Source organism: Erpetoichthys calabaricus, chromosome 10 (genome assembly GCF_900747795.2).
Source record: "Erpetoichthys calabaricus chromosome 10, fErpCal1.3, whole genome shotgun sequence".
Taxonomy (NCBI): domain Eukaryota; kingdom Metazoa; phylum Chordata; class Cladistia; order Polypteriformes; family Polypteridae; genus Erpetoichthys; species Erpetoichthys calabaricus.
This window is the reverse complement of record NC_041403.2, coordinates 49,643,252-49,659,786: the sequence shown is the minus strand read 5'-3', so window position 1 is coordinate 49,659,786 and position 16,535 is coordinate 49,643,252. Positions and strand designations below refer to the sequence as shown.

General features: G+C 35.0%; 1 protein-coding gene across 1 annotated transcript in view; it reads right to left on the bottom strand.

The window, feature by feature from the left end:
* Positions 1–16,535, bottom strand: part of usp33 (ubiquitin specific peptidase 33) — a 113,338-nt gene that overhangs the window by 8,011 nt on the left and 88,792 nt on the right. The window contains 13 exon segments of the mRNA XM_028811185.2: positions 162–197; positions 199–271; positions 2,834–2,915; positions 4,465–4,634; positions 5,266–5,392; positions 6,437–6,617; positions 8,175–8,220; positions 9,756–9,789; positions 10,082–10,152; positions 10,258–10,430; positions 10,828–10,940; positions 11,900–12,040; positions 14,834–15,257. Of these exon segments, the coding sequence (XP_028667018.1) occupies positions 162–197; positions 199–271; positions 2,834–2,915; positions 4,465–4,634; positions 5,266–5,392; positions 6,437–6,617; positions 8,175–8,220; positions 9,756–9,789; positions 10,082–10,152; positions 10,258–10,430; positions 10,828–10,940; positions 11,900–12,040; positions 14,834–15,257 (1,671 nt within the window).

Sequence of the window (16,535 nt, the reverse complement as noted above, 5' to 3'; positions counted from 1 at the left end):
AACACTGATCTTACATGTGTATGTATACAGTATGTCTATCCAATATGAAATAAATAAATAAATGAAAGAGAAATTCTGAGGGTTTGAATTATAATTGACCGTGGTCTTCTGATCACTCACAATCAAATCCAGCAAAATTGCCACAAAATAATAATGCATACCCGTACAAACATATCCAATTCATTTTTTCTCCTTTTTTTCAAGTTTCTCTATTTCACTCTGACAGGTATGACACACATAGAGATGGTTGACAGCTGGTCCTCCTCCATACCTTCAGAGAAAAAAGAAACTTCAGATTTTGACTTCTGTAAAGTAACATTCATGCAAGCAGAACATCTGCACCTGATGCATAAGTTGAACATTCTCTGAATACAGAATACATCTTGGCATTTTCAGTGTATATGAAGTAGAAGAAAATGACATCTAAGGGTACATACTGTAAATAAAATTAAGTGTAAGTTATGCCATCATTTTGAATGTGGACTGCATTTTGGATAATCATGTATTTGGTAAGCAACGAAGTGTTGCTGTGCGTAGCCCTTCCAGATCACAGCTTCAGCATCTTGTGTTTGAATCTCACACCTAGAAATAGTCCATGTGGAGTCTGAAGCTACAGTATGTCTTTCTCAAAGTTTCAATGAGTTTTCCTTCAGGTACTCCAGTTTCTTCATATATTCAGTGATGCGATAGTAATGTTAACCTGTGCAGGTGTGCGCATGAGTGGGCCTGGCAAAGGACTGAATTCCTGTCCACGGCTGGCTCATTGTTTGCTTCAGTGATTCTGGAATTAGCTCCAGTTTTTCACAACTCTGAACTGGATTAAGTGGGACTGAGTAAATGATGTTATTTTGTGTATTATGCTTTTGACAAGACCACTATAGACATAAAATGGAAAATACAACAAAGGATGAATGACTAACATCAGAATTAATTCAAGTAAACTTTACATAAATGGGCACGTAAATTAAATAAGAAGACTAAAGATACAAACATCTTCCCATTTGCAAAAATATGTAAAGATCATAGCAGAATCGTTATATAGTTTGCATGCAACAAGACTGCCTGATGGTGTTACACGGGCACTGGAGCACTTTTACTGCAATACAAAACAGAACACTGATTAGGTTGAAAACTTTAACCTGATACACTACAATTGGCCTAAAACACTATCCGTTTTGACTTGAACACAATATGACAAGAGCAGATAAAGTTCTCAAACCTGCTAACACTCACTAATTTTTTGGCTTCTTGCTAGTGCCCATTTGTTTTTATATATAACACTGACTATTTTGCACAGCCAGCATTTCCAACTTCATTCTGCTTGCTCTCTGGTATGGAAACACAGGCCCTTCCCTCTCCTGGGAATGTGAAAAGCAATTTTTTAATAAGCCATTGTCTCTGTTTGATTCCACGTATGCTTGAAACATACTCACAGGAAGCTCAATTTTAAAAAGGAAGTAGTTGTATATATGGGGTAACTGAATACATAAAACAGAAATAATTTACTGTGAAAGATAACAACGAGACAATAATTAATATAAAAATATCCAATGTAGGAATTAAATTGCTTAATTCTTAGTAAATGCTGTCTTTTTCTAAATACAAAAATTGGGAGTGGTCTCCCCTAGACTTTCTTGTATAGTCAGATATGGAGATGGATATTTGAGGAGTAAATTGCAAGAAAATGATTATATTTTTATATTATGTACATTAAAAAGAACCATAATCAAAAAATCTAATCAAATTAATAATACATTGAACAATTATTATAAAAGTAAACTTGAGTAAATTGGACTCTGCAGCTACATGGATTAAAGCGGAAATAGCCCAAACGTTGATAGAAATTCATGTTTTGTACCTAATACTTGTATGCAAAATTTGGTTGACCTAAATGAAAGCATACTCAAGTTATCGTGTTTACATACGCACACAGACATAATTCCAAAAACAGTATTTTTGGACTCAAGTAGGTCTAAAATGTTGAGATTCATTAAAAACGCGAAATGTAATTTCTTGGAGGATTCCAATACTTTCCCCATACTTTGTACACGAGAAAGTCAGGGAGGTCTAAAACATCGGGATTCATCAAAATCTCGACATCGAATTTTTGGACGATTACAATACTTTCCCTATACTTCGTATACAAGAAAGTAAAAGCATGTGCTCATGCAGTGGAAAATTAAGAGAAATGGCATTGTTATGTATAATTTAGCGTTATCAGGGATGCATCCAATTCTGTTGCATCACATGGATTCAGATTTGCTCTTCATTACAAAAAGGAAAATTATGATGCAGATCATGAACTTTTAAAAAACAATTATTTCTTGGATCCAATAGTACATGGTGATATTTGTTCAGGATTTAGTTTTGCTATTTAAATATCCTACAATTGACTCAGTGTGTGATCCTGTGTCAGTTATATAATCTGTTAAAATTGTAAAAATATTAATTTGGACAATATAAAATACATAAAACAATACACGTACATGAATTAGCTATGAGAAAGACTTCAGCCTTTTTCAAAAATAAAAAACACCTATAGAAAATTGTGTGAGAAATAATTTGTAAAACAGCTTATTATCACATGATATTTAAAAGAAAGCTTATGAATATTTATCTATAAAGATAGGTCATGTACTATAAGTAAATAGTAGGTAACATTTCAGAAGGTAAACATTTGTAAAGAATCATAAATAATCATTATTTGGTAATTATAAATATCAATATTTAATAGAAAAGTCCTACAATAAAATAAACTAAACACAAGCACAAAAATATCTAAAATGATCCCCTGAGGTTTGCCGTGTTGAACTCCCTAATTACTGTTACTTACCTACTGTATAAATGATCCCATACGTTCTGAGGAAGCATCAAAACCAAGTCGTCAACATAAGAAGCTTTATGGGGTGGAACACCTGTGAAGAAGAAAGCAGATGTAAAGTCTGACTCAAGCAATATAAAACCAAGATTTATAAAAATATTTCTGTGTGGTTTAAACAGTTCAATAGAGAACAGAAATACAAGTCCATAAATTAAAAATATCATTATTAGAAGGTATTCTTTGATATTTTATTTATGAGCCTAACCTGCAATTCATTTTAAAGCTGTTAGGTGAGAATGTGCTATATTCTGTATTTACATGTAGGCTATCTGCATTGTAACAGTAACTACATCAGAACTGGGGTGTCTTCTGTGTTGAGGTTTTGTGTTTTAGTCCGTGCTTGTTTTGGTTTTGTCTGCTGATGATGGTCTCTTATACAGCTGAAAAGCATTTCGTCAGGGTCGCTTACTGTCATAAAATTGTATCTGCTTTTGTGTGTGCTCTCTGTGGGATACTTGAAGTGAAGTAAAATATATATTAAGAAATTATTCAAATTCATGAACTTTAAATTAGAGTACCTTAAGTGTTAATGCAGTAATAAGGTTGCTGGAAGCAGTATTGGCAGTGAGGCAATGTTTGTGAAGGGCAGATTAATTTAGAAAATCATGTGCTATTAATAACTTGTAATCTGAGGATTTACCTATTCACAACACTTCTTAAGTAGATTTTTATTTTAACTATATTTAAATAAGTAAAAAAGATTATTATAACAAAAGTGCACTTAAATAAAAAAGTCTGGGTGGGACCTAATGAAATCATCCAATCTGGACAAAAACTATGCCCCAAAATCACCACTGATAACGCAGTATAAAACTACAACCTGAATGAAAACTTCACTTCGTTTTTATCCAATGTTCACAAAACAAAAGGCAGCAAAATAACACTGATTTAGATTAACTGGTAATATAAACCTTTCCTGGACTAACTTCAACTGAAGCTCACAAAGTGAAAAAAGTGCAGTGTATGAAAATGTACTTACTGCTTGTGTCTGCAAATAAAGAAAAGCATAACTAGCAGTTTTTTGTTTCAAGCCAAATGTAAGTAATAATAAAATAATAATTCTTTGCATTTATATAGCGCTTTTCTCACTACTCAAAGCACTCAGCAATTGCAAGTTAAGGGCCTTGCTCAAGGGCCCAACAGAGCAGAGTCCCTATTGGCATTAACGGGATTTGAACCGGCAACCTTCTGATTGCCAGTGCAGATCCCTAGCCTCAGAGCCACTACTCAGCACTACAGTAGCACTTAGATCAGAGACTCTTATCTCGTCTAGATTATATTTAAGGAAAATGTAGTGTAAGGTTCCATTTTATGAGTTAGCTAAAAAACCACAAATTTTGCAGATCAAAACTTCTTTGATAGTTTACACGTAGCTTTAGTGACATGAGCATTTCTGAGTACCCCTCATTAGATTCATTACTACAATATGTGTGTGCAATTACTTTATTCTTATATCTTTCTCTATGAAGTTGCTCTAGGAAGCAGTTTAAAGAAAGCTCTATTATAATTCAAGGTTTCATTAAAAATATTGCAATCTCTGAGCAGATCTCCCCTTGCAGGCGCCATGTACTGATTGCTCTTACCTCCATGAGCACAAAGGAAATCATTGTTAGAAATTGCACCAGGCTCAGCAAATGTCTTAAACTTCAACAACCACTGTCGAGAGATGTAGAATTGCAGCAAACTTGGCTCATTTATGTTCAGGAGGTTAGATACTCTTCTCCTCTCCTTCTGGGGCTCATCATTGCTCTTTCTGTTAAACAATACAAAGACACAAAGGATTTTTCCATTAAGGCAGGAGTTTAGCTGCTTATTTCGAAGTCTGCAGCTGTCTGGCTCAGGTTCATTTCATGACAATAGGTAACCTAGGAATTTTAGCAGAAATGGCCCAATTTAAATGACATATCTGTGTGAAAACAGTGACATGGTTTTCACAGTTATGCAATATGAATGGTATGGTCAATTTGAAAATGTATCACCTTATAATAATTTATAAAAGTGACTTCAAAAAACATACATTAAGTATGAATCTGACTTTGTCAGCTTTTAAAGCTATATGTATCTGTATGTATTTTCTTTCTTTTTCATTCTGTATTATTTGTCTTCTACTGCTCCTGGAAACCAAAAATCAGTGTAACATCATGAAATAACCTATTTGGATGTTTGGCCGCTTCTGGATTTTTAGGCCCTTATTCCCAAATATACATTGAATCCCATTCATTTCTTATAACACATTCCAGAAAAAGATAACTACATTCTTATTTAAATCACATATATCAATGAAATATGACTGATAAAGTAAGAATTAAATGACAAACTTAATATAATTAACTTTTTTTTAACTAGGATCACAGAAGACTTTAAGAAAAAATGCCTTTGCTTACTTGTAGAAAAGCACATAAGCTTCAGCATTTTGCACACTTGTTTCAGAGACTTCAGTAACACTCTGATCATCAAACTCATACCAGAGGTTGTTCAGATCATTTCTGCAGTATGCTATGTAATGGCCACCTGTCAAAGTCAAAAAGAAAATGGGTGATTGAAGTGAAAATATTGTGTGCTGTTAGTATAATAGTTTCAATACAAGCAGTTTAGCAGACATTTCTGTTTTTGGCTGCTCATGCTTTATAAAATCTGAAATAGTATTCTCTTGTTAGTAGCGTCATTCCAGTTTTAATAGTCATGTGGCAACAGTATGCAGGCAGATCTAACCTTACTTTTAAACATAAACAATCAACATCATTTATGAAAAAAGAATAAACAATAAATGCTTTTTTGAAATTATATTTTGTGCACAGTTTAGTTTTAATCTGCAAAAGTTCAATGAATAATGGACTATCTGAGAAGTAAATTGAAACAAAATCATTAAGCAATACATTTCTGAGTAGTTAACAAATGGGAGAAATATTTATTATATCACAGTGAAATATGGCCTGATAATTAATGTTTTGCTTATATGAGAGTGTTAGGATAGCCACAAAAGACACATACTGTAACTTAAACACTGAGAAGTGGAGAATTTTAACATTAACCACAGAGACTATAAAAGTACCATTAAATGCCTAAAAAAATTGTGCTATGAGAATGGTACATTTAATCCTGTATTACTCGTCAGTTACCTGGTGTCTACAAAGAAATGTTGAAATTTGATGGCCCACAGAGTACTACTATCAGGTATACTAATTGTAATCTGTGTGATGAAGTTACAGTATTCTTTTTGAGTGATGAAGTTATTCTTATTGAGTTACTCCTTGGCCTCCTGGTATGCACTGCTGGCTTATATTCTATTTCTTCTGCCATTCCCTCAAGCACTTTCTGTTCAGTCCCAGAATGAATCTAATACTTCTTTTCTATTCTCTGAATACTGGAACATGGAAGCCAGTGTTAATTGCAGTATTCCAGGTGCAAATATAAACATTATAGACCTTAAGTAGAACATTTCTAGGCATGTACTCAACACAGCAAGATATACCTGTACAACCTTTCTATTCCCATTTTAGTCTGTTCTTTACACTCTAAATATTTAAAAAGACTTTGAAAATGACATCTACATACTGCTAGCTGTTCCGTGGTGGCAGATGACTGACAGCAAATCGTAAGTTGAGATCTGAGCTGTGCTGTCCTTAGCAAGAAATGGCTGTAGGTCAAGCCCTTCCAAAGGGAAAGACACGTGGGTCCCGATTTTGGTAGAAAACATCAGCTCATGTCTGAATCTCTTCAGGTGAATGCAGAGAATCTGTTGAAATGTGGACAGGAACAATTGTAGTGTCAGACAAGAAAAGAATGCATAAAAATAATTTAGAAGTGGTGATATGTGAAAACACTTTCAGATTAAGTACCTCTCCACTTTTACATAGTACAGTATATTGTGAAGTACAGGAAAGAACCATCTTGGTCTACTCTTTGAGAAACAAGTCTGTAAATTATGATGCCAAAACAAATGTATTTAATGACTGAATAATACCTATTCTACAGCATTGATTGACCAGAGTTGAAAAGTGGAAAAGTAGATAAATGATAGAAATGTTAAAAATGAGGTTGTACTCAGTTGAAGGTGTAAATCTTTCACTTTTATCACTGCAGTAGACTGTGTCAGAGAAGAACAATTCACAACATCACATGACAGGCTCCATATACAGTTGAGTCCATAGACTACATTAACATATGGGGGCAGGGATGGAGATGATACAAGAACGTCCGGAATTGTTAAAAAAAAAAAAAAAAGAAAGAAAAAAAAAAGATAAATGTTTGAAAATTGGAAATTTTTTTAGTTTATTAAATAAGACTCCTTATATTAAATTTGTGTATTTTATTTAAGGTAAGATGTAGCTTTTAAGTGTATATACTGTGTGGCTAAGACTACATCTATACTATACAAGGTTATAAGGGAAAACTAGCAATGTTTTTAATTATGTGCATGTAACCAAGAGTTTAGCAAAAGGTATGGAGAAAGTTACATGCAGGCAGAGGATAAAAAGTGCAGCAAACAGGCAATTTAGCTCAAGGATGACATACTACTGACAGGGTCAGCCAGCGAGGTGGGGAGCAGATACAGGTGAAGACAAGAATTCAATGGGTTAGTGAGATAACTTTAGAAAAGGGATCCACTAGATCTGTTACTCTTTTGAACCATAATTGTATTTAATTTTGAATATGTACTGTTAAATGACTAATAATTAATAATGGCAGCACTCCAAGAATGAAATGTTATATTTGTAAAGTTTGTATGTTTCAGATTTTTTGCCGGTTGCTCCTACTCAGGCTGGCTTTACACAGTATACAGTGGATGGATGCTATGAGAATGTTCATTTGGGGGAGTCTATACAGAGGTAATGAGAGAAACATCTGACAATGGAAAATCCTTCTAAATCTTTGAAACCTTTTGCGGGGCCCCCAGATGGAGTTTGATTTAATGAATGAGGACACAGGCCTACTCTGTCGGCAGTGAGCACTGGTAATACTAATACATGCCGAAAAAAAAATAAAAACAAAAAGCCCACTCAGAATGAGACCATACTGACACAGCACCTGACCTGAAAGAACTGTAATAGGAAACCAATAGATTCATCTTTAATTTACAATGTTTTTAGTATAGAGCCTCTTTCCAATGCTGCTCAGAAAACACATCAACAACTGTCAGGCTTCCTCTCATGACAGCTCTGTAGAGCCCCTGTTGTGCCATAACACAACAGAAGAACTCTGAGATCTGTCGAATGACATGAGCCCTAGGTCAGAAAGCCAAATGATAATTATAAAGTCTTAAAGTCGTCTCAAAATAGCTGTCAATATTTACCTCTGGAAGACTCTGTACTTTGCAGAATTTTACACCATTTCTTAACCTGTGACAAGGAAGAAAAATAGCATTGAATACAGTTACAATCTTTCAGCACTTTGCACAATGCTCTATTATTTAATTCATGCTTTAATAGGATATAAACTCCAAAGCTTCTACAGACATGAATTACACATATGGAGTATTACTTCATGGTAAAACAGCAGCACAGCCCTCCCTAACTAGTGACTGATTAGCCTTGGTAGGGGCGATTCAGTCACACTCTAAAGCTAATAATTATCCTGTGGAATGTAAAGAAATTACTTGACCTCAGAAACAACCATGGAAACCAATTATTATTAGGAACAAAGACTCAACATAGCTGGAGCGAGTATGTTTCCTTTAACAAATGTACCACTGTGACTTTGTTGGAATCTGTTACTGCAAAAAAATAAGGCATCAGCAATTTCACTGCCGACAGAAACATTCATTCAGCAGTAAACAAGGACAAACCTGCTGTACATGATATTCTGATCTTTCCAGCTTTAACAGTTAAGATTTCTCACTGCATTTGACATAGATCAGGTCATCTAGCAGACATGTTTTCCTTGTAAATTAAGTATACAGATCAGTATTATTCAATTGACTTGGTTTTTATTTTCAAATTAAATTAGAGTTGCAGAAAAATGCAGAATGTGGCAATCATTTATCAGAGCAGTTTCAAATGTGCAACAGAAGGCAAAATATGACCAAATCAAAAGGCAATAATGCAACCTAAATAACTCAATGAACAGTAACAAGAAGCACCTTGTTTGAACTTTTTTTTCTGAACACCTGGTACTGTGGTTATGTACACTATAGGGTGTCCGAAAAATGTATACACACCTTTCTCTGGTCTCCTCAAAAATCTGTTTGGCAAATGGCCCTTGAGAGAGGTATTTTGAAATCAAGCATGCATTGCATTTTGAAGTGCACCCATTGGTAATATTTTAGTCCAACATCAGTCCACACCCTCAATGAAGATGATCCTTACATGGAGAATTGAATTTTTTGAGTGTATTTTTGGGACACCCCGTATAAGTAATAATGTATTAGACTGCTGATGTCCATAACTGTTACAACCGTTTCTTTGGAAAATGTATCACTGCTCTTAAGAAGTAGTTTCAAATAGGCATTTTATTGTTTAGCATAGAAGAGCAGTCTGGCTTAACCTGGGCATTGACTTGGGAAGTCACTTTCCCAATACATCATCCTGTCTAACAACTACAAGAGGAATCCCCTCTCAATACTTCATTATCTAAACTGCCACAACATGTATAAGTATGTTGCCCTGCACAAGTGATCAGTTTCCGCTGCATTTTGGGGAGATTGTGGAATTTGATCATTTATCAAAATTCCACTATAATAATGTGTGTGGTTTAGACTGACTGTGCTGCTGGCTAGTAAGCCACCTGCACCCTCTCACAAAACAGGCATTGCATTAGGCAGCACCATAAATCGCCTAAACCATGTGGGGCATCTCTGCATAAGACAAGTCTCAATTAAAGAGATGTAACAGAACTTTTCATGTTAGGAGTAAACCAAAAGTATTATCCTACTTACTTCTTGCACTTTTCACAGCTGTACATATTATCCCCTAAGAAGAGAATAGGAAAAATAATTTAAAGATTAGATACATGTTTTTGGTGACCAGAGTTATACCCATGGAAAAATTATGTGATTTACATTTTTCTCCTTACAGCTGATAAAATATTTTAAAGGTATCTATTGAAACAACACTGTATACCAGTCATCTTAAAATGTTTAATTAGTACATGTTTGTCATGTTTTCTTCTTCCTATACATTTTTCATACATTATTCAGAATCCAAGGAAACACTTCTTGTACTCTATGGCTTAGTCTAGAGACTTAAGTAAGATTCAACTCACCCTTGAGTTCATCCCTCGCAAAAAATGCAGCCAAACAGTCTTGCAAAGTTACTACGGGCCCCCAAAACCAGCTGACATACAGGAAACAACAAAACAGACAAGTCATTTTTGCAAAACAGGAATGTGTCAAACACAACTAGGATTATGTGGATGATTTTCCAGCACAGTCTACACACCTTTTAATATATTCCATCACGAATGCAATCCATCCCTGTGGGGCATAGGCTTCTCCACAAGACCCTGCTTTCACTAGGGATGTCTGGTGAGTTGAAGAATGTAGCTTGGCCAGGTCCTCTTTACCTGGGATAGGCAGTGAGATGTCCTGAAAGGTTTCCAAGGTGACTGACACCTGAAAAATATAGTCAAATGAGCACATCATGTAGCAGGACTTCTTATTACAGGATAGAGCACAACATTTATGGAACTTCAAACTGAAGAATGTATTACAGTATTATTAAATGAATCATTCTGTGGATTAATTTTGGCATCAAGCTTGTAACTACAAAACAAAATAAATGTCCAAGAATAGCCAACAGTCAAAAAAAATCAAAAACAGTGTCACCCAGAACTGAACCATTTACCACTCTTACCTCCACTGTCTAGCTAACAACAGCTTCAATTAGTTCTCTCAGTATTTAACATAATGCTTTACAATGCAAATGAATACATTTCAATACAATATAAATCAAACTGATCCATGGATAATCTGCACTTTAATATTATCGTTATCAACTACATATACCCACCCGATCACAGGTCAAGCACTGAACTGAACTGACAATAGTGCCATCAAAAATATCAGAAATCACGCTTCGATATTTCTTCTGCATTTTCATCTTTTGAGAGAGTAAAGGTGCCACTGCAAAACAAACGCAAAATGCATAACTGATGAATACATAAAAAGAATCATACTGCCTACAAACAATGAGTAGATAATAAGCATTCAGAGAAAGACTCCTTCTTTAATCTTATGACTTTGTCACCAACTGCACTGTGTCCAAATAGCTGTTGGGGGGTGGGGGTTAGGGTTTCGCATGGTTTTCTACAGATTTTGACACAGACTGGTATGTCAACCAGCTTAGAAATTTACATGGTTTGTTTTTGTTGATCTTTCTTTCCTTCTTAGTAAGCAAACTATCTCTGTATATTAATTTAGGGTAATTCATAAGGAGACAAGGTTAATTTTCCAGTAAGTTTCAAAAACCTACACTGCAATTGCTTAAGTTTTGAAAATTTTCACTCTTAATCACTTCTTGTTAGTTCATCCTGAGATGAACATGGAGGTCCTGGCCTAGGTCACACCAGGTTTTACTTCAAGTAATGACTATGAATATACCCTTGTCTAGGGTTCCTGCTTTGCAGCCAATGCTACCTGGACAGGCTTTGTGACTGGATTATTCAGTTTTGAAAATGGATGGATGGATGAACTGGACATCTAATGTGTGTGGTCCACTGAGCTTAGTTTCAGTTAAGGATACTATATTAAAAATAAAAATTGTATTAAATTTTAAAGTCTAAATGAATAAGGATTATAAATGACATTAATGTGATTTTAAGAAAGGGATTGTGTATAAGTGGGATATTAAAGTGTTGATTATATCTTAAAGTTTCTTAAATTTCAGAAATGTACTTGTGTTTTTGACTGTTGTTATTTTTGTACTTTCACATGGAAAAAATAAAGAGCAGTCATAGCTTAGATAAGCATGGGTATTACGTTAATGTTCTCTTTGTGAATGACAATGAGAAAATCATGTTTTTCATTTCTATTGTTCTTTGAATGAAATGGAAAGATATTACAAAGTAATGAAGGAAGCCTACCTTTCTTGTGTGACGAAACAATGCCAGGCCATATGGATGCAGACTTTGGAGGACTACTGGACAGTTTAGAGTTGGTCCCTTCAGCAGGTGTAGGACTATGAGGCCTTGAGGTACTGTTCCCACTTACATCTGGGTAACATTCTATTAATAATATTAATATTATAAGGTTAAAGACAAAGAACCTACAGTTTAGAACAACTTGTTAAGCATCCAAAAACAACAGACAGATATCACATTAAAATGGCCTTTGTGGCTTTCTGAGTCAGTTGGCCTTTCATTTCAAAGTTACAGGGATGCTGGACTCCAGAGGGGCGTACAGGCAAATTTCCATACACACACACAGTAGCAGCAGATGAAAGGGGTTGCCAGGAGTTAAGCAGGTACTAGCAATAGCATATGCAGGATAAAGAGAAGTCAAATCACAGTATATTGCAGAGCTGCTGTGGATGAAAAAAACAGTTGATTCACCCAGAAAGATTTTTTCAAATGTCCCAAACAATACTTAGTCTGGTGGGATTTAAAATATAGTGGCATGGTCCTAAGTTCCCCCTCTTGGCAACTGATTCAAAAGGTCAAGAGTGCTGGTTCTTTAATACATTTTGATGTAGTCTTGTAAACCAAAGGTCTCTGGACTGCAAATGGTGCACACTAAAAATGCTGACCATTACCTAAGGCACATACAATCTGACTTCTGCACTCCAGAAGCTGCAGCAGAATAAGTAGCATGACGGACATCTTATGGTGCAGCATGAACATTTTAGACACAACACAGTCAAACAACTCCAGCTATAAAAGACACGCCACTATAAATCATAGACTGCATACTCTGTATTCATAATACTCCTGAACTAAAGATTCCTCTTCAGTTTTGCATGTTGTGTAATTTGTACCTTTTTTTTTTTAAGAAAAACTAAAAATTCCAGGTTAAAAAAGCTGTTGAACCATTTGCCAAATCTATTTTTTTTCCAGCAGAAGGTTCTAGAGAACTGGAGACAATCCCAGCAGCATCTGGTGCATGGCAGGAATCAACCCTTTGCAGAGTGCCAGTAGATTCATACTCATTACCACATTTCATCACCCTGGGCCACTTTTGATAATTAAAAAATGTCATTGAGATATGAGAAGTATACTTTCCACTTGGTCATTGAACAGACATGAGAACTAAACATATGTCCCCTGGACTCTTATTAGCTGAGTGATGCAAAAGTTACTCAGCTTCAGCAAATAAAAACATTTTAAAAGGAGACTTTTTATTTCTCAGACCTTATTACCGTAATGTGATAAGCATTATTGCAAACTATGTGCCTTTAAACACTCACTGACAAATATGCAGAATTTTGTGCTTCATGTTTTTAACATATTTAACTCAAGGCTAAAATGAAGCATTTGGAGCAAATAAGAGGAAAATAAAACAAATTAGTTTCAGTTAATAATGTGGCTTAAGCCTTATTCGGACTGGATTAGTTTTACATCAAAAGAGTTGGGTAAAGTCAGTGCTTGAGAAGGCCCGGTATGCACTGCCATTTCCCCATTCTTGCCTTATGAGTAGTGATGGTAAATGTATAAGTACCAGTGTGCACTGTCAGTTCAGACCACATTAGCAACCCTTAGTTAAAACAACAATATGTACATTGAAACCTCCAAAGGGGGACCCCCCTTCCCACCCACATTTCAATATATCTTGTACACAACAGCTTCCATCAGACTGCTGAGGGAATACCTCACCCCGTTATTCAGCATGCACAACGAGGAGTACTGGCTGGTCTTTTTTCCACTACAGACAGTAGGTAAACTGTCCTATTATTCCTGGAGGACATCTGTAATTTTAGTCCCATCCAAATTGCTCAAACGACAGTTTTACAGATATGTTGATTTGATGAGATTAGTTTAATCTGGGTTTAGTTTTTACTGACTTTTAATAGAAGGTTTTAGCCTCCATAATCTTTACTGAGACATGAATGCACAGTCTGTAAAAAGTTACTAACATGAGTAATTCGGATGGGACTGAAATTATAGAGGGCTCTTGGTATAAAACTAATCCCATCTGAATACGGCTATAGAAGCTAAGGTACTGCAACAGAAGAACAACCCTGACTCATTTGTTATTTTTAGCCTATATTGTGACAAACCAACAATCTAAGAGTGGTGATAGGGAAACTGTTGAACTTTATACAGCATCAGTTAAATTGTTCTTGGGAATTAGGGTCTATATACTGGTAGCCCCAAAAATGAATACACATTTAAATATTTATAAATACAAAGTATATTAAGACAACACTGCCACTGGTGCCATTTATTTAAACTTGACAGATTTTTGCAGCAAGTTCAAATAAATGGCACCAGTTGCAGTGTTTTCTTAATAAACCTTTCATCATTTGAAGTGTGTATACTTTTTTTGGGACACCCTGTATTATGCATGTTTATTGTCCTGTATTGGGAAGTAATTTTGACAGAAGTTTTTAGATAAAACTGAAACAGAATACTTTCACTTTCAGACAACCTAAAAATGCTAACAATGAAACATTAATATACATTAGCCCACCAAAAACTCAGGAGTAAAACTGTAGCCTATTAACAAATTTACTAAAATGCTAAAATGTAAGTGTTTCACATGTTTTAATTAAAAATAAAGTGCCTGCTGTTGATTTAATTACCACAGTTTGGATGATAGTAATTGCCAAATGACACAATTTTGGGTATGTGCTGCATTCTGGTAGTAACGGTAATGCAGGGTTTGTAGAGGAACATGAAAATGTCCTGTCAGTCAATGTGCCACTATTCTATGGTCACATTTATAATTTAAAATGTATTTTTTACTGCATCTTTTGTTCTCTTTAATATCTTCCTTGCAGAATATTAAACAAAAATCAATATATGCAATATATGTTTAAATTCCTACATATGGCAATACAATTGACAATCCAATCAATTTACCTGACCGCCTGCTTTGTATCTGTACCTTGACAGCACCTTGGTTGCCAATAATTGGTGAAGACTCCATTGCTGTGTCGATATCCTTATCAAGATCCTCTGAAGAACAGACTCGGTATAGCTTATTTATAAGATTCTTCTCTTTCTGCCAGTCTTTGCCATGCAACTGGTTGTTTATGTCATCTGAGATAAGCATTTCTGCTTCAGGCACTTCACCTGAATGTTTTTTAACATTAGTTTCACTTTCTGCCTTGTCACTACTACTGCAGGACTCACAAGACTGGAAGTCATTGTCAGACTGGCTCTTGTCTTCTTCCATGTTATCGTCCATGCTGATGGTTTGTGGTCCATCATCAGGCTCAACAACTGTCTCTTTTAGCTCTTCATGAAGCTGGTCCATTAGACAGCGAAGAAACTCTTGAGAATCCTTAAGCAAATAAAATATGAAAAGCTTGATTTAGCAAGTGAAAAGAAGCATAAATTTTTGATATCACTACATAATGTGGTGTCTGAAGGTAGAAATTAAAACTAATGAGAAAGATTTAAAAGTCCTAGTTGATTTGTTACTGGTCAAAATTAGATGATATACAGAGTTATTTAAAATGACAACAGTAATGTTTATAGCAGAATGGTGCAGTGGTGAAGATTGACTCAGTCATTGTCTATATGGAGTTTGAATATTTTCTTCATGTCCTCATGGATTTTTTTTCTTGCTTATCCAGCATTTTTGAATTGGGTACGTGAGTGCCAGGATTTGATCTAAGAAAATTTTATTGTGCCAATATGCATAATGTTGACCCTGCACAAATGATATCTACCAACTGTTATAATGGGTTTGTTTTTTGTCAAAATATAATATTTAATTAATTAGGGTATTTACCCCCTGCTCGCTTCGCTCACCAAACCCCCTTGGCTGCGCTACGTGCCAGCTAGTTCTCGTCTATGCCGCTTGTGTTGTGAAGAGGGGGGCTGAACGCACCCCAAGGAGATGCGGTCGCTCCTCCGAAACCCCCTCTTAAACAGTGATACAATGGGAAACAAATAGTTTCTTTTTTACCTCATCTTTGCTTGATTAACTGCTGGCTTGCAGTTACTGCCTTTCCACGTGATCTGCAACTCGCGCTGCGCTTCAAACATTTAAAAGTCTGTACAGCAGCTGTCTTTGTCATCTACTCTTTGTCTTTTATTTCCGGCCCTGGGGGTGGTTAAATCTGTTGGCACAAAGTCTCATCTCATGGGATGCGAGTTCCTGATATTTTAGTTTATAATTTAAAAACAGAATAAGAATCTGAAAATCTAACAACATCATATTAAAAGTTTGATAAATTCTGAAAATTCTGAAAAGAATGATACCAAACATATATATGTAGGTTTTAAAAGAAGCCCAATTTAAAGCGTGACAAAAAAAAGTGACATAAAAACGTGATATAAAATCGTTGCACTTTTTGGGTTAGGATATTATATCACTAGCTAGCACTTCTGGCTTATTACTGAAGCTCAATCTACTCAATATATATATATATATATATATATATATATATATATATATATATATATATATATATATATATATATATATATATATATTTATATAGAGTAGATTGAGCTTCAGTAATAAGCCAGCACTTCTGGCTTATTACTGAAGCTCAATCTACTCAATATATATATATATATATATATATATATATATATATATATTATATAT